This window comes from Leptonotus elevatus, chromosome 12, assembly GCF_054856555.1.
Source record: "Leptonotus elevatus isolate MCC_2025b chromosome 12, RoL_Lele_1.0, whole genome shotgun sequence".
Taxonomy (NCBI): Eukaryota; Metazoa; Chordata; class Actinopteri; order Syngnathiformes; family Syngnathidae; genus Leptonotus; species Leptonotus elevatus.
In genome coordinates, this window is record NC_141250.1 from 12,696,425 (window position 1) to 12,719,955 (window position 23,531).

Below are 23,531 nucleotides of genomic sequence, written 5' to 3' on the forward strand. Positions count from 1 at the left end.
TATGTGGCCTGGAGCCTGACTCATTAGGATGGATGGATGGATGGATGGATGGATAGATAGATAGATAGATAGATAGATAGATAGATAGATAGATAGATAGATAGATAGATAGATAGATAGATAGATAGATAGATAGATAGATAGATAGATAGATAGAGTCCACTTTTTATGACTTTTTAGATCACATTTAGTCCATTTTAGAACGAGAGTGTGTTCTTGAATGTACATGATGTCATAATGCCTCGACGCACCCTGCTAAACGAGATAATGGGATGGTGGAAATTGGTCTTGCAGGGCGTGCGCGCGCAAACACGCACACACTCACACGCAGACACACGCGCGGGCGATTAGTGGCCTCCCGTGCAGCCAGTCAGAGAACCTCAGCAGCCGGGGGAGGCTGAGGGATGCTGCCGGTGGTGGTGGGTGGAGGGTGGCGGTGGCGGGGGGGCGCGGCAAAGCAACAGTCCCAGTCTTGCGACATCCTCTCTCTAGAGAGAGAGAGCGCGCGCGCGTATTCGGAGTCGGACCGGAATCAGCGGGACAAAGCATGGGAAGCATGGCTTGTTAGAACTTTGAACCTGCCATGCAGCTTAAGTTTGGAGCTGACGCACGGCGCGCGGTTTTACAGAGGTGATCGACAGTCCGATTGGCAACATGTGGCACCCGAAATATTAGGCACCTCTCACGGCGCGTCAAGTCCCCAACTCTTTATTCCCCCCTCTCAGTGATGGAATGAAGACGAAGCCTATCATGGATGATAAATCCAGCAAGCTCATCCTGGTTCCTATCCTGGCTGTGCTTTTTGTCACGATAGGTTACCAGTACATCTGTCCCGCCGGCAGCCATTCGTGTCCGCTGAAAAACGGAGACGCGCCGCGGGGAGTGAGCCTGCTCTCCGCCGGGTACCAGGACGGGGACGATTTCGGGGACCAGGACTTGGAGGACGACAGCCCCGGCAAGGTGCCGTCCCAGTTCAACTTCACGCAGCGAGACTTGGACCGACGCGTGGAGTTCAACATGAAAGGGGACGACGTGATCGTGTTCCTGCACATCCAGAAGACCGGCGGCACCACGTTCGGCCGGCACCTGGTGAGGAATATCCGCCTGGAGCAGCCGTGCGACTGCAAGGCCGGCCAGAAGAAGTGCACCTGCCACCGGCCGGGCAAGGACGAGTCGTGGCTCTTCTCACGCTTCTCGACGGGATGGAGCTGCGGGCTACACGCCGACTGGACCGAGCTGACCAACTGCGTGCCTGTCATCATGGATAAGAAGGAGGTCCAGAGGAATAAAAGGTAAAGCTAAAAAATAAGAAAAAAGGAAAAAGAGCATGCACACATCTAAAATGACTTTAAAAGCTCAGCATTAGGCACACAACTTTCCCATATTATGTTTTGCAAAATCACAAGTGCTTTAACTGTTTGGCGTTTATCACTATCACAAGAAAAAGATTTTAAAAAATAAACTTTTTTTTTTTTTTATGACTGTCCTGGCCCACATCTTCCCACTAACAATCAATGTGTACTTTGATACAGTACCTCCCTATATTGAAAACTTTAAATGCAACCAATCACCTTCCAATGAGGGACATTTTTTTCGTATCAATACCTGCAACCTGAGAGAAAAAGCATCCTTTCACACTCAGCATGCAAACTATAAATAGACAAAAGGTTCTGGTCCTCATGTGCTCATCAGTCCCACACAATGAGGCTCTGTCTATAGCAGTGCCGATAATGTTATTCCATTGCTGCTGCAGTCTGGCCCATTAACCAACTGTATACGGGATCTTTTCAATGATGTTATTTGCCAAGATGTGTTAAAGCACTCCCTGTGTTTACTTTAATGGCCAATAGATCACCGTTCTACTCGCACAATTGTTTTGAGAGGCTCTACACTACAAACACACTTAGACTCACTGAACTATGATGGGGGGGGGGGGGGGGGTCCATGTAACGCACACATCTTCCTTGGCCTGGTTTGAAATGTGTCAAACTGTTTTTTTGTTTTTTTAAATGTACTTACTGTATGGCCTGGGAGTTACTTTATTCAACTGCAGCTTACCAGGAATTTATTAGAGGTAAGATGTTTGTTTATTTATTCATATTGATGCATTACACAATAATATTTTAAAGCCTTTTTCTCATTTGTGTGGGGTGGGGGGCTGATGAGTGAATTTCAGGGGGTCATGTTGGAAGAATAAAAGTTAGCACATCATTCCTCAATAACGTGTATTAAATGTGCCATTATATGCTGTGGTTTTTACATTTACTTACCTTTACCGCAATGAGTTGTTTTCAAACTAGTATTAGACTATAATTCATATATTGCAATAATATAACATGAAATTCATGGATCAGTTGATTAATAAATGCCATAGAGTGGCACTACCTAAGGCTAAGGCTCTTCAATCTACGATCCGGGGGCCATTTGCAGCCCGCCATACAGTTTTCAGTGGCCCATGGCATATACTAAAACTGACTTTGTGTCACTACTACTAATAAATACTGTAGCCTCTCTAGATATTAAAAGAAGCAAACAAACTATTTACAAGTACAATAACACACTGTCTGTCCACATAACTATGATGACTAGAGATAACTCATTTTTTAGAAGAAAAAATAATAATTTCTTCCACTTTTTGCTCTATGTATGCATGTTTGGTCAATTGAAGACTCTGAATCAGTAGTTCGCAAATGTTTTACACTAAATACTGCACTTAAAAAAATACTTGTCTCTCCAAATACCATCATGATGACCGAGAGTGAATGCATATTAGGCCCAAATGTTCACCAAAAACAAGGCAGAGGTTTTATTCCTAAAAAATAAAAAAAAGACAATGTAGCATTGCAAAATTTGAACATTGCTCCTAAATATAGTAAAGTTAAAAAAAAAACGTATTATTTAGCAACACAATTAAATGTATTGCATATAAAAGTTAAATGAGGATTTTACCTACATAGATGTGAATGTAATGTCATTTTGTAAACAAACAAAAAATAAAACATTTCTAAAAGAGTAGATGCAAATATTTTGTACTTTAAAGTTAAATCCAGCTGAGCTGTGACAGCAGTACAGCAGATGCACCAAACTTGATTTTTATTCATTTTTTATTAAGTCACTGTACCATTATGTTCAGTTTAAAATTTTAATTCAGTGATTTTTTTTTGTGATTTTTTTTTTTGCATACCACTAGGGAGCCCTCAAGTAGTGGCACATGTACCGCATTTTGAAAGTGTGAATAGGAAACCCAAGTAAGCACGGTGAGAACACGCAAACGCCACACAGGAAGGCCCAACCCGGGATTCAAACCCAGAACCTCTGCAGAACTGTGATGTAGACATGCTAACCACTAGCTCACTGGGATGCAAAATATGTTTTACTTGATGATTACCTCATCCAGAATCAATAGTCCTTGTCTTTAATGGTATTCACCATGAAGAATGGATGGAAAAAGGCTTGGTTGACAATTTTGACTGTGGAGTGGTCTCGAAGAAACATGCACTGCCAAAATCAGCTGTGGTGCTTCTATAAAGATTCATGAGCTCAAAAAGTTTGTAACAGTAAGTTTTTCTCTCAGCAGAACTGCCGTATGCTTTATTCAGTGAATCTGCAAGTCTTTAAAAAGCACTACACATTAGGCTAGTCATAAAACGACACATTAAAGCTGCATCAGTCCGAGTTATCTCCTCAAAATGTAGCTACATGTGCGCATATCAGATTAGGAGCGGAAAAAAAGCACCGCCGGAAATCTTTATAAGGCAGCGAGAACTTCCCATCTCTTGTTTTGAAAGCTACAATCGCACGCTGATGTATTAAAAAAAAACACACACACACACACAAAAAAAACAGGCGCGCATGATTTATTTCTGCTGCGCCAAGTGTGTTTCCTCCACTCAGAAAAGTGCTCAGTGGATGCGACAGCTCTTCATTTCACAGCTGCAGCATCCACTCTGCGCTCACAGTCCTCCCAGCCCCGTGTACTTAAATCCCGCGGCGTCCATTCTGAGGCCATCCTGCCTCCTCTTCCTCATCCGGGACACATTATGGCATGACTAATAGCTTTATGCACATATTACTTTGGTACATCAGCATATTCTGCTGTAATGCCTTAATTAAAGATTCTTCAATTACAGTATTTCTTCACTTAGTGGAGTTTTTATTTACCCAGGGTCAAGTGTTTGTTGAGTGAGGTTTGTGCAAATGTATAATTTCTTTGTAATATTTGTTTTCCCAAGTAAATAATTATCATTCAAATAACGTGAGACTAAATAGGCAATATGATACTGCAGTTCCTTACCATATTCCAAAATAGCATGCATGTTAAATCAGTTAAAGGCTTTAAATGGTCCATAGGTGTCTATGCAGAGTCAAGACTAAAAATTCCAGTCCTTTTGTTTTAAATCTTAGTCCCATCTGCAACAGCCACGTTCAGACTGTACGGCATTTTTTTGCCTCTCAGATTGACTTAGAGTCACAGTGCAGGCGCTCACCTCAACGCCTCCTGAGATGGAAGTGTGTTGGAGGTTGGGGGTCGATGCAAAAAGGCTCATGATAGTGATTGTACCTTCACCACACTGTATTGGCCTATTGGCCTTTTCAGCCCAGACACAGCCAAAATGGCCGCCCAGCCTGGAAAGGTCAGGTGTGTCACAAATGATTAGTGTCTATCTCCTGCGGCATAGCTCATCTGGAGTTTGCTGTCTATCTGCGGGAAAGTGGAAGAGTCAGGAAATTTTGGAGTTTGTATAATCTGATCGGCTGGATTGTGATCGGAATGGCCTTTTATTATTCCGGTGATCGACTGTAATGTCATGAATTGTGCGGTCAATCAATGATGCCATTGATCTGCGAAATAAGACATTACAACCTTGTTTACTCTAGAGTCGTTTTGTGCTGCTATTGTATATATGTGAACCTGAAAGGTGATCTATTTTTTAGCCTTGTTGAGGCGGAAGTAATAGCGCTTTTTGTTCTCTCCCGAAAACCATTTTATTAACTTGTGACCATGCACGTTCAGCCAATCACAGATGCAACTAGCAGGCAGCCCTGTTGCTTTTAACTTTTAAGGATACGAGATAAACGTGGCGGCCGTGGCTCAGGGTGTGGAGACGGTCGTTCAGTAACCAGAAGGTCGGCTGTTCGATCCCCGCTCTCCCCAAGTCATGTGTCGTGTCCTTGGGCAAGGCACTTCACACACATTGCCTCCAGTGCTACTCACACTGGTGTATGGAAGGTGCGAATGTTTGGTGGTGGTCGGAGGGGCCGTCGGCGCCCACTGGCAGCCACGCTTCCGTCAGCCTGCCCCACAGCAGCTGTGGCTGCTCAAGTAGCTTACCGCCACCACCGTGTGAATGTGTGAGTGCATGAATAATGCAACCCCTGTGAAGTGTCTTTGAGTATCTGATTAGAAAAGCTATATAAATCTGATGCATTATTATTATTATTATTAAACTACGGTCGTAATGAACTTGGAAGGTCCCTACAGTTTGCGTAGATAGGGGGGAATCGCTGCAGGAGCCGAATGGCTTTGCACAGCGTCCTGTGCAGATAAAAAGTGGACAAACACAGCCAGCTTCGGCAGCAGGAACAGAATGTGAAGCATGATTTAAGTAAGTGTATGGGTTGTTTACAGCTGTTGTGCCAAGATAGCATTAGTATTTAACATTAGCTTTAGCAAAACTTCAGGCCATCTGAATGACTGGTGATGTTCATGCATTCTTTTTTTTATCTCAGAAAGAGATGTTGTAAACATTACATAATAAGAAGAATAGATTACATGTTATATTTATTGTTTATTGGCATTTTTTAAACAGATTTTTTTGTAGTTTATTTTAGTTTCCCCGATACATTTCAATGGGTGTCAATAATATGTGGATTTGCGCTACGGCAGGGGTTAAACTGTAGTGTAAATATATAAGTTGTTTGACTAAATATAGTTCTCCATCTTTTGAATGAATTAGAGATTGAGTGTTTTTTTGTTCAAACTAGCCAATTGACTCCAAAAACGTTTAACTTTTTTTTTTTTTAATAAACCGTAAATAAACAAGATATTTAAACAGACATATTGGTCCTTTTTGTGATCAGTTTTTTTTTTTTTTAACTTGCAGAAGTCGAACACTACGTTAGTCTGTCAACTGTCATGTTGCATTACTATGCCGCTCCCCATGCCCAAATACTGTATACGTTTTTAGTCCATGTGGTATATTTGGTAAATTGGACATCAAACGAGACATCGCACATGAGCATTTCTTGCTTAATGTACAATATTCATTTTCTTGTCCTTCGTTTTAATGAGTATCCCATCAGGGTTAAATCTGCATTGGACCGTATACTCGCCGTATTTCTGGATAAAATTTATATACGCTCCTTTTTCTTTTTCAGCAGCATTTTCATTGTAATTTATGCTGATGACTCAAGTCTTTGAAAAACAGATATAAAATGGTCATTAGACACTTTCTCATTGCTTATACATAATGAATGCTTAACTCAAGAACAGAGCCGCAGCCTCAATGCAACACATTACAACAGTGCAATACTAATAGTAATTGTCTTCCACAGTTTCTGTAATTCCCCATTACATTGAAATTCCTCCATGCTGTACTACTTTGCACTGCTCCCGAAAGTATCCATCACTTTAATGTCTCCAAGGTTACTGCTGAAGTAAAGGACTGTTATTACTTACATGCCTCAGCAGTGATGTGCCCTAATCCTTTGCTAAATAACATCTCTCCTAATATTTTATTCATAATAATTGATGCGGAGAGGAGATCCATTTACTGTGTAGTAGTTTCAACTTACGACTCAGATTGTTAAATCATGCATGTCTGTTCGCCAGACGCAACTCGTGCCGTTCATCACTGTTGGCCTCCTTCCTCCCGTCACAGTATTGAATGCAGCAAGCATTATTATTCAATCAGGGTTAGTGCATTTAGCACAGTTCAATGGAAATTCTATGGTGGAACACAATCCGTCCTGGGACAGAAAATATTTGCAAACATTTGGAAATAGCAGGCATCTACTCTAAAATGTTATAATTGTCTATATTAATAATTTATCAGACAATATATATGTTTTTAATTTATTGAAAATGTTTCCTTTGATTCAGAATTACTAAATATGATACAGTAGTCCTTATTCAGACAAAGCTGAAAGAAGAAAGTGGAAAATGATCATCTCGTACTTCCATGATACGCTCGTCACAACGATGGGATTTTGGGTTTATTACATGTGCAAGTGTCTTCCGCAGACCGGAGACTGCTTTCTTGTGTGTGCGTCATTAATTCAAGTCTTCATCGCTGCCAGCTCTGAGCAGTAATACAGTCTCGTTGTTAATTAAGTGCTACCTATATTGAGAAGGCAACAGCTATACTGTATGTCAAGTATTTTTTCCACTGCCTTGACATGGCAGTGGCATCTAGGAAAAGTGTTTACTGTTAGATAAGAACATGTTTCAATGGGAAGTAGTTATGCATAACCCCCCCCCAAAAAAAAATGGTTTAAATGGTGGCTTAGGAGAACTATATGCATATTTTTTTAAGAGTTCAGAGTTAATAAACATATTTGTGACATTTGATTCTTGGGTCAACTTACACAAAGAATAAAGAGCTACAGCGCACTTAATATCCACTTGTCACTCCGTGATTCGAATCCCACCATTTTTTGGGATGTTTCTAGACTCTGAGACTGCAGGTTCACCCCTTTGCATCCAGATTGTACATGAAATAGCGCATACGCAAAGCCACCACTGGCTAATTGATCATGTTACGTATAACAGTGGGGCCGGAATTTCAAGTACACCCCATTAGTGATTGACTTAAGTGATTTTGGTTACGATTAAGAAAGCCGTGGAAACTGGCTAGATAACAGAACTTAAATTCTTATGAGCTATTTTTGTTGTCATCATTGTATTGCCCCAAGCAAATGTACATTTGTTTGTGCAAAATTAACACAAAAGTGGAGAAACAAGGGTGGTCGTCATTTATTCCTTGACTTTTTAATGACACATCACATCTTTTCACCTACTTGATCAAATTACTCCTTCATCTGCTTCAGTATTCCCATGGCAACCAAAATAAGAAGTCTTCCCTGAAAGAAATGTTGAATGATTTTAAACAACAATAGAGGAGCTGTCTATCAATTTAGTAGAGTGGTGCTTAAAAACAGCCGACCGCCATCATCATTCTTTCTCACCATTTGGGGAGGTTATTAATCTGCCATTATAAGGTTAGGGGGTTGAGCAACATGATTGTTCCATAGAGGCTCGGGCAATTATCTAAAATCCCGTTCTTGTTTCCTAAGTGAGGAGTGACCGAAGAAATTGAATCCAGAGTTAATAATCACAGCAGCCTGCAGCCACTCTCACCTTTACAGAGCTCTATAGTGTGTTTCAGTTCGATGTTCTGTTTACTTGGCTGCAACTTCATTGATTCGGTTCATTCCTATGGGTCTTTTTTGGTCTGTGCGAGAAAGCTCACCCTATCAGCAACATGGATCAAAAAGACAAGTTAGCCAATGTACCTGTGAATATTTTCAGGACATGATCGAGACCAAATTAATCACAAAAGAGAATTATTATTATTTCGATTGGAAGTCAGTTTATTGTTTGTTTTAAATTTGATATATGCCTGTCTCATAAAACATGCGCAGGCATCGTAAAGTACGCTTAAGTCTAATTTTTAGTCTAAACTTTGATTTGTACTGCTGCCAGGACTGTAGACAGTACTTGACACAATACAGTGAACACTGTACAGTATAATAACAGTCAATTTGCAACCTACTTTAAAGTAGATTGTCCGGAAGCGTATATTTTGTTTCTTTTCTTTCCACTTGAATTGAAAATAGGAATTAGTGTCCCAGTTCTTCTGTTTGATACTTGAAGCACCAGGGAGCCCTGAGACATCTTCACACATTTTTGTTGAGTCCGCTTTTGTTGAATAGCTTTGCTGCTCTGTGCCACTGCGACATTAGCATCACAGGTGTATATAAGTTGTTATGGTTGCGCCTCAGTGTCCATTTGTCTTGGGACGTTAGTGTGGCTGGAGCTTAGACTCTTTCTTTAAAAGCCACTCTATGTAATGAAAGCCGAGCAGCTTGCCAAATCAGCCTTGTAGGTTCTGTGAGGCTGCTGTCAAAAATACTTGCTGGTCAGGCAAATATGAATCTCCAGATGTCTGAATCAGCTCTTACAGTGTGATTAAAGGATGGCATTTGGTCGAGTGGCTGGATCCAGTCACAATTTCCTGTTTCACTTCAGCTTTGTATGCAGTTCCATGTAAATGACATATTTTTCATCAAGCATGAAATAATCAAGAACTTTCTTTTCCTGACATTTAGATTACACTGTGGTATGAATCTGCAGTATAAACCATAAACATGCATCTCTGGGAGCTAACACAGCTGATTTAGTTCAGGCAACACATGTATCCCTTTATGGGGGACACATTCGAAGGCACCTGGAAAAGCCTTGTCAGCTCTTGTTAAATGGGAGGGTCAGGTCTTCTGGAGATTTCTTGGTTCAGTCATATACAGCATCATAATGCTAGGTTGCTACATGTAAGCATAGGTCAGTTATTATATTGGTTTCAGTAAGTAAATTGGAAGAAACAAAACTCACAATATGCAACAGTAAAACTACTAATTTTTCAGAAAATGAGTAACTACATATTAGCTTTTCTTAAAGTTAAAGTAACACTGATTGTCACACCCACCTAAGTGGGGTGAAATTCATTCTCCGCATTTGACCCATCCCCTGAGGGAGCAGTGAGCAGCAGCAGGGGCCACGCTCGGGGATCATTTGGTGATCCAACCTCCCCAATTCCAAACTTTAATGCTGAGTGTCAAGCAGGGCGGCAATGGGTCCCATTTTTATAGTCTTTGGTATGACCCGGCCGGCGATTGAACCGACAACCTCCCAGTCTCAGGGCGGACACTCTACCACTATTCTTTGTAACACCAAGACCTTGTTCTTTGTACCTCCAAAATAATCACTTTTCAGGGGACCCCCAAAACGGCAAGTTTGTTAAATCATTAACTTTGCATCATCAAAGAGAGCAAGCCATTTTCACCACTCTAGATTGGTCAATAATTTGTAAAAAAAAACAAAAAAAAACACCCACACGTGAACTGACCACCAGAACAGATTTTTTGGGGAAAATATTATATTTACCAAATTATGCCGACGCCAGCGATATCCTTCAATGTAACGATATCAAAGCAACGTTAACCACAAAAATTCTCAAAATAGACCACTTTTTTGCCAAGGTAAAAAGCCAATGGGCTCCCTGACTGTTGGTAAAGATTGAGGAGAAGAGATGGGCTAAAACCTAGACCGACTACCCGCCAAACGCTTTCCCAATTCAGGGGCTGCACCTACCAGATTGTGTAATCAAAAGTACAGTACAGGTGATCTGGTCCTGTCCAACCAGCATGAGACCTCCAGATAGGCCTGAGGCCACCTTGGAGCTGGAGGAGGTGGCTAGAAACATGGAAGTCATCGGAGAAGATAATGGGGTGTTTATATGACAAACTTCAGAGGACACGATCAATCAGGTCCTTGGCAGCAACACATTCTGAGGAAACAACACAAAAGTCCATCTTTCAGGAGATTATACAGTATTTTAACCTTACTTAAGTCATGTATTTCAACAGAAATGTCATAGCTGTAAAAGCCCCAAAAGTCGAATACATCTGTTGATTTTAAGTGAGTAACAGCTCAATACAATATATTTGTGCTTCTACTATTCAATATTCAGAACCTATTATTGTCCATACCTTCGGACACTGTTTCTCAGCCCCGGTCCTCGAGTAGCCCAATCCAGCTTGTTTTTCATGTCTCCCCAACCAACACAGCTAAAGATTGTGATCAGGCTTCATGTAGAGCTTGCTGATTAGCTGATCGTTTGATGCACGTGTTTCTTGTGGGAGACATGGAAGACAGTTTGGATAGGGGTACTCGAGAACCACTGCCTTGGGATATAGAAGGCCTCAAAACACAGAAGTGATGCATCCAGAAAGAAAACACACACACACAGGAGTAGAAGGCCACAATTGTGCTCTGCATGTGAAAGACCCTACAAACAGCCTCACTCTGTGATATGACGTCATCGGCCTTCAAATGCAACATCTGAAGGACGCATCCCCTAAACTGGGACTGTAATAGCTTCAAATGACAAGAACACTGACAAGGATCCATCAAAGATGGAAGTGAACGAAACACAATTAGTTTATTCATGCAGACTCGAGGCAGCTGGTCCATGTCAAGGACAGGCAATGAGATAATTGGCTGACACGGGAAGGGTAGGGCAAGCTAACAACACCTGCTGAGGCTAATGACAGAGACAGAGTGACAGATGCAGGGGAGAAAAACCCCAAAGGGCTGGCAGAATGTGATTGGCTGGGCACAAGAGGGCATGGCCCGAATGACTCGATACAACCACTACTCAGAAAAGGACTCGCTAAGACCATACATGTGTGAAATCACACTTCACAACTTTGCTGCTACTTTATTTTACTTGGATGTTTGACTTAGTATTATTATGGTTTCATCTAACATGAACTGCAAGCTCCCTCAGATGGTCTCCTTTGATCAGACATCAGCCAGAAACGGAGCTAAAAGCAGAAGATGCCACAGTGCTCGCACTGATCTAGTTAAATATAGTCATCAGTAGATGGGAATGAGTCAGCGAGTGCAGTGATTCAAAGATTCGGTGGTTAATGTCCCCAAGAGTCCTGTTTGGTGGCTGAGTGGCTTAAATGCTCTTATTAACAGGGGGGCAATTAACTTTGGCTCTGTTTTTCCTCTAATTGGCAAAAGAACATTCTCGTTCGGTGCTTGAAATAGTCCATGAAATGCTATCACGCAAAATTAGATTTATACAGTAAATTCTCTAATATTGCTGAGCCGGAGTGGCTTCATCAGCAAGTTCGTTATTACTACCTGGCTGCCCTGCCCAGATATTTGTGCTCTCCTGTGATTGCCGTCTTTTTAATCACAAGACTCAATTTAATGCTGTAGTCGACTTCTTTTCTTGACATATTCAACAGAGACGGGGGGGGGGGGGGGGGGGTAGCAGAGCTCGGAAGGTAATAGTTCACAAGTGATACCTGCGAGGCATGAAAAAGGCAAGAATAAGTGACTCTGCATTTGATTTATTGTAACAACCTGGAGAAAGGTCATCTGTCCTTATTTGGGGCGGGCTGGTGACAGAAAGTGCGGAAAGGCGAGCTGGGGGCTCACGCCATCCCGCCATTTGGATTCAGCGGTCGACTGAGCAGCGAGCTCACTTTAAAGCCCAGGTAGAGTCACCTTCATCACCATCTAATCTCCCGCATGGTGTGTGCGCGGCGACAGTATCTTTTGACAGGATAAAGTCGCTTGACGTTGTAGGCTGTGCTGGCCAGCAATCTTTCGGCCTATGTAAACGCCTTATGATTGGATGAAGGTGAGTTCAAGTGTGCTTTCGCCACATTATGCATCAGAGATTCGAATAATGTATCATAGCCTCTTTACCCTTAAATTTCGAGAACAGATGGACTTATCTATCCATCCATTTCCTTTACTACTTGTCCTCATTAGGGTCCTCGGGTGAGCTGGAGCCTGTCCCAGCTGACTTTGATTGAGACAGACTCACTGGTCCTCAGTTGGTTGCAGAGGATGGCAGGGATACATTTATTTTTATTATGATATGAATCATATACAAAGTGATTGCATTTTCACTGATTGGTGAGTAATTTAATTTTTGTTAACGAGCATATTGTTCCAGAGTCTTGATCATGTTGCATGTTTTGCCGACGGAAAAAAACGTGTCGTTTCCCACTGGAGCACTATCTCTCTCTGTGGAATGCATTTTCCTGCATTCCCACCTCTATTGAATAGTGTAAATTGGGTCCCATGTCACAGTGTGGTATAACAAGTAAGGAAGGAAAACAGGAACATGTTCCAACAAGAAATGATATCACAGAGTGCTGGTGTGGAACACAGAGCGCAATTCAACAAAGATTCCAAATCATTTAGACATTTTGTTTTAGTTGATATAGAAATTGACAACTAAAATTAAAGGATCTTCTCAAAAAGTAGAAGCCAAACGTTTTTTAAAAAGTTTTTCAAACTAACTTTTTTTTTTAAATGCGCATGCGGAAGACCATCCTACCAGCTCTCCTGCTCGTCTGGGGGAAACACCTACACTGTAAAAATGGGGAGTGATATTTATTTGAAAAAGCCTAGTAAAGGTTGATGCACTTAGAAATTCTAAGTATTTTTTTTACAAGGAATTTAACTAGAATTTCTGATGTGGAAAAAACTTTACTAGATTTTTTTTTTTTCCAATTAAATCCCAACATTTGATATATCAAGTGTCGGGAACGTGCGAGCTCATCTTCATCAGTCTCTGCAGTCGGCCGCACTTCATTGACGGATGTCCTCTTGTGACTTTCAGCCATTTTCAAAGTATGCGGTGAGATCAGTGGAGCTACAGCGAGTTCAGCAGCTACATGCTACAAACACTCTAAGTGCTCATGCACAGCTAGGAACGAGCACGCACGACGTTGTTATAGCAGATTGATTGACGGGATCGAGAACCAATCGTTAAAATGATCCACCCGGAAGACGCAGCAACAAAGGATCCTTGAATACACCTGTAGCCAAACAATTTGTTAAGGTCATGTGATTCACAAGGTCAATCCCAAGGTCAACTAAAGGAAAAAGCTGAAAGATTACTAAAATATGTAAATTTCCATCAATACGTGTTTTGTGAAGATTGACCTAGTAGTTCCTGGGATATAATGTTTCAAAGGAAAGTGGCCACGCCCCTTTTGTCAATGTGGAAATTTGGTGGGCCGTAGCTCCCAAACCCCTACTCCAACTGACCTGAAATTTTAGATTTTGTGTTGTCCCACCATTATCACCACGTACACCGACTTTCATTCAAATCACAATTTTCAGATTTTTTTTGGGGTGATTTTGCATGGAACGAACTTTTTACAGTGTGGTGTCTCCCACATATTGAAGATCAGTGTGTCCCCTACTTTATACGAGGTGTGTCAGAAAAATTCCAAGAATGGTGTCACACATATATTTCGAACCCAGTGCATGAGAACAGGAGTTGTAGCAAGATAATGCCCAAGTTCACAATTCTCTGAGCATCTGACAGTTCCTGGCCAAGAAGAACATCTCCAATGCCGGAGCAACCTCCCATTGTGATTTTTTAAAATGTTTTCCTCTTTCCCAAACTCAAGGGGAGCTTTTTTGAATATGTGGATGACATCAAGATGCCTGTGACTATAAGGCTGTAGAGGGTTAGCAAGAATCCTTCCAGGAAGTCTGGGAAAGTGTGTTAGACTTCAGGAGAACTACTCCGAAAGAGAAAAGTTTTAGTTTTTTGTTTAGATTTAAAATATATCTTTTGTGACATCAGACCTGGAGCTTTTCAGACACTCCTTGCATGTGTTGCCATTCAGCACATCATAAGAGTGCCGCCGTGCGTGACACGGCCCTCCTCAGGTGCCACATTACTGCCTGCGAGGTAGAGCTTTAAATCCCACTCACAAATCCAGGGATCAGTTGAGCTCTCATCATGCTCAAATAGATAGTCGCCTTCGCTTCATTCATCACGCCGTTTTCGAGCCTCAACCGCCAGCCTGTTTACTCTCTCTCTCTCTCTGGGAGGCTGGTGGGAGGAAATTGTCCTCACACTGGAAGCATTCACCTCCCTTGTAATGCCGGGCATGTCCGTGAATCCTAATAAGTTGAACGGAGGGGAACAATGCAGAGTTCTTGCTTTCGGATGCCGGCAGCAAATGGCCTTTCCCTCCTTGCAGGTGTCATCAAGAAGCAGATTATGCCTTTGTTAAATATTTCAAGATGGAAAATGTAGCCATCCATATTAACAGCAAGTGACATGAATTAGAATTGATTCACATTTTGACGTGCCTATAAAGGGCAGTGTATAGCAAAAAGGTAGTTAGAGTGCTTGGAGAAGGCGATGTGGGGTGCCAACATGACTAATGGGCCTAACCTGGATCTATCGACTCGCACACAAAAATACCGGAGGATTGATTGGACTGCTTATGCCGCTGCCGCAATCGCACCATCGATGATATGGTTTCCCTTGTGTTTGTCAAGTCACCGCTGCCTTTTTGAAAAATGATGGCTCTTATTATCAAGTCTGATCATGTCTGATGCTCACTTTTAAATTCAACCTGCCTCATCACCTCTACATTATGATAACAGATGGATATTTTCTTTCCTCTTATTGAACGTGCTTGTTCATATTCGGCACTGTTTGATTATAACAGAGGCAATGACTGTCATGACTCCATTCAGATTGGTTGTCAGAAAAATACAGGCGAATATCCAAAGTAGAATGCCCCACAAGTAGGATTTAAAACAAAATGTCCTTGAAGTTTCTTGGGAGCTGTTCAACTTTGGGAGTCTGTAGCTAAAAGCTAATGAATAGCATGCATGTGATGTTACATTTCTCTTTGATGTGTTAAGTATCAGATACTTTTACAGCAAATATTCATGAAGAAACTACGAAACACTATAAAACGTCAAATTGCTTTAAATGGGGGTGGCGTGGCTCCGTGGTAGAGTGGTTGTCTCACAACCAGAGGTTGTGGGTTGGATCCTATGCCATTGTGACTATGTCAAAGTATCCTTAAGCAAGATACTGAACCCCCAGTGGCTCCTGATGCTACGTCATCAGTAGGCGAATGAGTAATTGAATGTAAAGCGCTTTAAGGGCCTTGTAAGGTGGAAAAGCGCTATATATAAATAAATAAAAAAGAAGTACAAAAATAACCTGCCTGACGTCCAGTTAGCCTGCGACCCTAATGAGGACCAGTGCAATAGACAATGGATGAATAGATAGAGTAACTGATCGTTAACATCCTCCATAATCGACTGATGTCAAGTGCCCCACCTTATTTAAAGGCGTGCGGTCATTTCCACTTCCCTCCAATGCTAACGGAGAGCACTGAACATTGACCATCTGTTCTCACTCAAGAGCGTGGGTCCATGCAGATGATTGATTCAGGTGCGGTGAGGAGGCGAAAAGAGGGGGGCCTCAGGGTGGTGGTGGTGGAGGTGAGAAGGGTATACCGCTCTGTGCTGTGTCCGTTAATCATACTGTATTATCACACAGTAGACATTTATCACCAAACACCAAAGGCTGCGGTCTACGGGGAACACTGGAACCAATCTCATCGCTTACACACAATCCATCCCTGGCCCAAAGAGAAAGTAGCATTATTGGGTGCTACCGGACCCATAAATTCTATGACAAGGGGATGTTCCTAAATAGAAAAAGTCAAAAAGCAGAGTGGCGAAAGAGGGGTTTAAAAATCCTATTTTTACTTCATCCACCAACAAAGCCTTGAGGGGGCTTGGCGGTCAACAGCAGGGAGTGCAAACATTTGGAATTAACCTGGTGCAGTCAGAGCTGAGGCACCCCTCCTGCTCAAACAATGTAAACCTTTGCATGCTTGTTTAAGATACCATTGAGACGATTCAAAGGAGTGTTCACATTACAAAAGTACCATTGGACTTGTCCCTTTAAGACAAATGGTCTATTTTTTCTCTCACTGCTGTCACTCTAAGTACAGAGAGACCAGTCTGATTAGACGAACCCAAATGTAAAAAAAAAAAAAATCTGCACTTCATCATTCAGTGTTGGAAATTTAGGGGAAATGAACTAACTCGACCTCTTTCAATATACTCCCTTGTTTGTGCTGCTTGTGTTACACATACAGCAGTTCAAGTGACAGCAGGTATTCTTTTTTTGTTTTGGTCCAGCTTTGGCTGACCGAGCACCAGCATACCCATCCCTGCAGGTGGGCGAGTGCTGCTTGCATGCTGGAAATGTGTTGTTAACGGCCACACGGACCTGAAAAGCGTTCTGCCTTGTGCTTTCTGTATCAATGGACCAGATGGTTTGTCTCCGAGGTTCACCTTTGGGACAAATGGATCCACAACAGTTCAATATGAATACAATTGAAACTCCAGAATTGTACACAATCTGTTCTGTGACTGGTCGACCTCCAGTTTGTTCAATTTACACGTTTTTCCATTGTAATGAATTCGATTTTGAATAGTTCCTTGTGTAGTCAAAACTGATCATAAAACCATATGTGTAATTTTAACATTGTCTTTTTAACAAACTTAAGAGTGATTCTAAAATTAATAAACCAATATAGCACAATTTAACACTTTAAAAGCTGCAGTGCTTAGATTGTTTGATTTAACGTATAGGTTATGAACGGCATCTTTAGAAGGACACCTGTTGGGGAAAAAAAATGGATTCTTCAGGAGAAGTCACTACTATAGGATCATTTTCTGCTATGGAAACACAAAGTAAAATGTTTAGATTGTAGAGGTGTGCATCTCTCCAATAAAAGATTCAATACATCGATAGCTGCCATTTCAAAGATGGATTATTTTAAAGTGAAATGATTCAGTTCCATTCAGTGGTATTCCGTTTCAATATGATACACCCCAGTACTCTTAAGACTAGCACAGATCAGGGTTAGCCCCCAGCCATTAGCTTTTGGCTAACATTGGGCTTCTTGTTAGCTTCCGCTGTGCATGTGTCAGCACAACTTTACTGAAACTACGCAAAATCTGCAATTAGTGTGTTGTCAAACATATCGCAACTATTTACTAAGTATTTTTGCCCATTTTAACTTGTTTGAGCAATAGGACCCATCATTTTGTGATATAACAATCGGTTACAGGCGCAATGAGCTAACGTTCAGTGATTTCCACAAGAAAATGTGGTGAATCCGTCATGGCGACAGCCCTGTATTATTCATTTTTACAGAGGATAAAGGTTATACACCTGTGAGTATTGTCTCTCTATATGATAGATGCTATTCACGAGCCCATCTCTGGTGTTTGCCATTACGTGTTAGCATCAAGCTCATGAACTTTAAGGCAAAGTTACGTGATTGTTTTAACTACACAAAGTGTAATTCTCTTTGTAAACTTCAACTGGGAGTGGCATTAAGCATCTTGAAGCGACTTTTCAGAATGTCTTTTTTAGCATTTTTGCTTTTTCTCAGTGAGTTCTTTTTTGTGTTATTTTGTGTTTGATATACAGCAAATGTATAAACAAAATAGCCCAATTTGTAGACGTGTGTTCACTGAGTGTTAAAACACCTCCATAGGAGCACACAAATTCATCCTGATTAGTAGCCTCGGGATTGGAGCGTACAAGCTTGCACTCACAGCATCTCACTTGTACCCGTAAGCCTTGATAATGGCTTCCACAGCAGGATGGAGGTTTTAAAAGGCAGAGAAATAATGTTCCACTGGTACATTTGGCGAGGAAATGCCAAGCCCTCATTTGTTAGGCTAAAGTATTTGAATTGTTTTTGTCACCGTCATAATCCATTGTTGCTCAGATGTTTGTGTTAGTTGTTCATTTACGCCCTGTTCTTTATTGATGCCATATATTTGCGTAATTGCCATTTGTAATTTCTCTTGCGCAAGCAGCAAACTGGCTTTATTGCGACTAGTGTTTTATTATGGTTCCCCTGTAGTTTATTAATTACAATCACTGCATGACTTTTATTCTCCTAATATTTGGCTGCCGGTGCCTCTTGTGAAATGATTGCGCCTGAAAAGTGCAATGAACAACAAGTTCAGCCCGCAGAGAGTCTGTGTCGGCCAGACCTTTACACTGGAACGGGGGGGGGATGGGGGATAAAATGGCCGAGCGAGGCTGCCTATTTGACTGCCGGCGTTGATTGTTTAAAAGCACCGACATTCCCGCGGGAGCATCGCACAAAAGCAAACAGAGGCCTGTTTATCAACAGCTTTGATGAGTGTTTTGTCACATTACAAAGACAAATAACGCCCAGGCAAGGGTAACAACTGTTGATTTTTAATTTATGCATGCAATCACAACAATTAACGCAAGCTCAAAGTCAAAGCCATCTAACCAAGATCAAACCCAATCCATTCGGGGACGCTGGTCGGCCAATCAGCATATCCCAATGGAAATAATGAAAATGAAAATAATCCACTCCAAGGTGAAATTGTTGCCTTTATTTACCTTACAGGCAACATTTGAAAGTACACATGGAAATGTTACTTTTAATTGCTTGTGTACAAATTAGTAATGTTTGAGACCAAATTTTCTTTCAGACCGATACCGGTACGAGTATGGTACTCTTGAGTAGTCACCGATACAATACTAAGAACTGAGACTGCTAGTACTTTTGATGCATAAATTACCCCCCCCCCCCCCAAAATGACAGACCATTTTAAAGGAATACCTTTATATCCCAATAGTATTTTTTTGCTTAAAGTGAAAGTCAACCTTAAACATTTCTTGACAATAATAATATATATGTGACCTCACTAGTCTAAACATGACATTCTAATAAATATTCTTCTTCTTATCCTTCATAAAGGTAAGCAGAGCTGCATTTAATAATATTGGGTGTGCAAATTTGCGTTAGCTAGCAGCGTTAACTTGATGAAGTCGGCGAAACTTTATTGGTGCGGTGGCTGTGGGTCATTTGTGTTTTTTCATTTTTTTCACATTCTGAGCTTTTTCCGTTGAGCATGGATGACGCCGCTCGACAAAGGTACCAGAGTCTAACGGCTTTGTATATGAGTTTGCTTACCTTCTCTGCCATGCTTTTTTCCAGCATCCACACATTTAATCAACCAAGGTGGCGTGTCACAACTTCACGCTTCACGATTTTAGAGGCATATTTTTCTGAATCACATGACCGTATCTGTGTTCAATTATTCTGATTCCGCACTCTGAAGGCGAGCGCCAACAGCGTGAGCTTCTTAATGTCATGAGAGGCTTCAGTCCATTGCAGCATAATGAATCGCCCCTCATCTTGACATGTCAGACAGGCCGTCCAGTAATATATATTCATGTCTGCCGTTGGACACGGAGCCACCAGGAGGGTGGTCCTGCGCTGTCAGCACCAGCTGCTGATGTGCACTGGAGGGAAGAGAGTGACATTTAACCATGTGAGGGGGGCCGTCCCTGAAAGCCCTGCTGTAAAATTCGTGCGACTATGTCCCGCACATTCTACATTCACAACATTAGGTACATCAAAGTGAACATTACCTTTGCAAAGGTAGATTTTTTAAATTTTAAATCCAGCTCTTTTATTAGATCCCCCTGTAATGGTACAGGTATGCTCAATGTGAGCCCAGCAAAGGGTTAAAGACATCAGCGAGATTCTACTTCCCCCGACCCAGTCAGGGGAGACAAACAACAAAATCAATACTCCCACTCTGGACAGTTCACAATGAGGGTCTCCCCCGACACCTCTGTCTGTCTGTCACAGTCATTCCCTCAAGTGGGAAGTGCTGACAAGGTGGGTGTCGGAGAGCGACTGGAGTCTTGTTCAGCACCACAGACAGCTCCACGCAATTTCTTTGACTGGATTTACGCTGCAGAGTTCATGCAGACCGTCTTTATTTATTTATTTGTTTTATTTTAAGTGGCACAGTTGAGATATGCATCATGACAGTGCAAAGAGAAGAAGCAAACATGGAATCAGACATCTTCAGATCAAAATCCCACCTCTTCCAAATGTAGCAGAATAGGACATACCTTGACATTACTGACATACTCCGATTGGGGGGTGTATATAGCTGGGTCTGTCAAAAAACAACAACGCACATTTAAAATTTCAATCTGAGCTACTGCAGAAACATCAAATACGGTCTAAATATGCTGCATTTGTCCGTCATTAACAAGGTTTCAGCAGGTCATTAAAAAACATTAAAAGGCTTAAATGACATTAAGACGCATTACATACGATATCAAGAGGCATGCTTTATTTTACATACAACGTTGTGCAAAGGAGTCACTCTAACACAGTTTGCCAAGAATAAATGTGATGAAAATATATTTATTTGTGGGGGCTGGTGAATAGTTGTAATTTGCAATGAACAAAATAGTCTGGAGCCCACGAGTTGCTTCGTGTTCCAAATACCAATTGCTCTGAATTTAAAAAGAAACTAACAAATAATGTTCCTGTCAATGTCCAACATGAAACACTAATGCCACCCAGTGGCAGAAAAATGACCTCAACACTAATTTATGACTCGGTGCATCACACAGCTTTAAACCCTAACTGGTAACTCTATCTTCATGAATTACTTACTATAAAGTTACTTTAACAATGAACTAAAAATACAACCACATTTGTATTCTGTAACCATTCATGTCCACTTTTATTATTTGTTAATTAACAAGAGTATAAAACCTTGAAAAATACATTTTATTGTACAACAGATGTGATTAATTTATGATTAATTGTGGAAATTTTGCGAATAATTACGATTGTGATTGCAATTGACTGACAGCCCTAATCTATAAACAGTCCATGCATATACATATGTATGTACGTATATTTGTGCGCATTTGTGCAGTGTGAATCCAGCCTTATAGACAACAAGGCCTGTATTTTTTTGTCAGACATCTTTTTTTATTTGTTCAAATATTTGCACAAGGATGTGATCCAAACAAATTAATACTACTATACTAAGACGGGACCAGATTGAGCGCTCTAGTGTGTGTAAGCAACCTACGCAGTTTGTTTGAGGCAATTTCATTATGGTATTAGCATTACGCTAATTACTTTGTGGGCTGTGCTATTATGCACTCGCTGCAAGGACGTATGACCAGAATGACATGCTTTTTCCGTGTAGCTTTTTAAACGACTGCATGAATAAATTAGCTACTTTCCAATCTTCAGTGCGTCTTTAGTCAGAATTTCTTGACATGTAGGGCAGTTATATTTTTCCACACATCCATTTTCTGTAGCGATTTTCCTCATGACTTTGGGCAAGGGGCAGAGTTCACCCTGGACTGGTCGCCAGCCAATCGCAGGGCACATACACAAACAGTCATTTACGCTCACATTCACACAGATTGTAGCGTAACTTGGGTTCTCTCTTGGACTCTTAGTACACATTCACAATATTTCGTAGGGTTCTACTGACATTTAACAAACTTTCATTATTTCATTATTTTTGCTGCTTTGTTAAAACAAAGAAGGCATCGGCAGTTCTTGTAGGAATTCAGTATCTGCTGCTACCCTACAGCTACAGGGAGTAAACAACACACAATTAATCAGTTTGTGGTTTATTATTGATGCCCTAACGGCATTTTTCATACAAATATCTACTGTAATTATAACTTTACTACTCCTGTCAGCGTAGATTGATGACGGTCTGTTCCGACCTGGGTACAAATTCAGGTTACGTCGCTGCCGTAGGAACGGAACTAGAGGTGCCGCAATTAATCGATTTAAGCGTTTAGAGACCTTGTTTACCTTAAAATGACGGAAATGTAATTGTGTCAATTGTGTTTTTGAAAAGTGGCGTTCTCTAGGGTTGTGAGTATTGCGATGCAGCTATTATGCAGTGTCCATTTTCTATCCTGCTTGCGCTTATTGAGACACAGTGTATATTATAGGGTAGGTAGGAAGGAAGGGATTGCGCTACATTTCTCAAGGGAATAGTGAGTTTCAGCAAGAGACGTCCACAAGAGTGAAGGAAATGGAGTTGCAGTTGGTGCGAGACATCCCTTTTCTTAAGCCCATAATCTAATACTTTCCCTAAAACCATTCCGTTTCACTGCACTTTCAGAACCAAGCAGTCACAAAGGCCATACTCAGCGGCGTTTTTTGCTGCACTTCAGCAAAGAAAGCCACAATGAAGGGAGAGTGCTTTGCCACCTACAAAAGCAACATCAAGCAGCACATGTGGCCGAGGTGTGACATCCGCATTTGGGCCATGACATAGGTAACGGCACCGGTGGCCCCTCTGGGACTGATTGCTTTTTTTTGTTTTTGGGGGGGGGGTCAACATATGGCATTATCATCCTGATGGGTGTCAAGTAGAAGACAAGCTTCGCTAAAAAGCATTGGTGTGACCTAACTATGCTCATTGTTATTGTACGATCAGTCCACTGACTGATTATTTTTGTGTTGTATCAAAATAAACCATTTGCTTTTATGTTTTTAAATAAAGGGATCGAAATTAAAACGTTTTATTTATTTATCTGATTTGATTAATTAAAAGATAGAGAGAGAGAGAGAGATAGAGAGAGAGAGAGAGAGAGAGAGAGAGAGAGAGAGAGAGAGAGAGAGAGAGAGAGAGAGAGAGAGAGAGAGAGAGAGAGAGAGAGAGAGAGAGAGAGAGAGAGAGAGAGAGAGGGAGTGAGTGAGTGAGTGAGAGAGATACATAAAAAAAAAATATATATATATGTATGCATGTATGTATATATATATATAAATTGGGGGGTGTATCTCGCCAGAAAAAAAACGATTCAATACGGTTTTCGATGCCTGGGGTGCAATGATTCAATTTGGTTGGACTCAGTAGAATTATGATTCGATATGGTACGGCTCATGACTTTTTTTGTTGTCATTTTACATACATTTGAATGAACTTGCCATTTCCTTCTAAGATACATCTATCCAATAAAAGAAGATTCGATGTATGACTCAATATATTATATCACGGGGGAACAATTTGGTTCGATTCAATGCACTCG

At 41.2% G+C, this 23,531-nt stretch overlaps 1 protein-coding gene across 1 annotated transcript in view; it reads left to right on the forward strand.

Moving 5' to 3' along the window:
- The first annotated feature begins 521 nt into the window (after positions 1–521).
- hs6st3b (heparan sulfate 6-O-sulfotransferase 3b) overlaps positions 522–23,531 on the forward strand; it is a 67,408-nt gene continuing 44,398 nt past the window's right edge. The window contains exon 1 of the mRNA XM_086090559.1: positions 522–1,292. Coding sequence (XP_085946685.1) covers positions 733–1,292 — 560 coding nt within the window. The 5' untranslated portion in view covers positions 522–732. The remainder of the gene's footprint in view (positions 1,293–23,531) is intronic.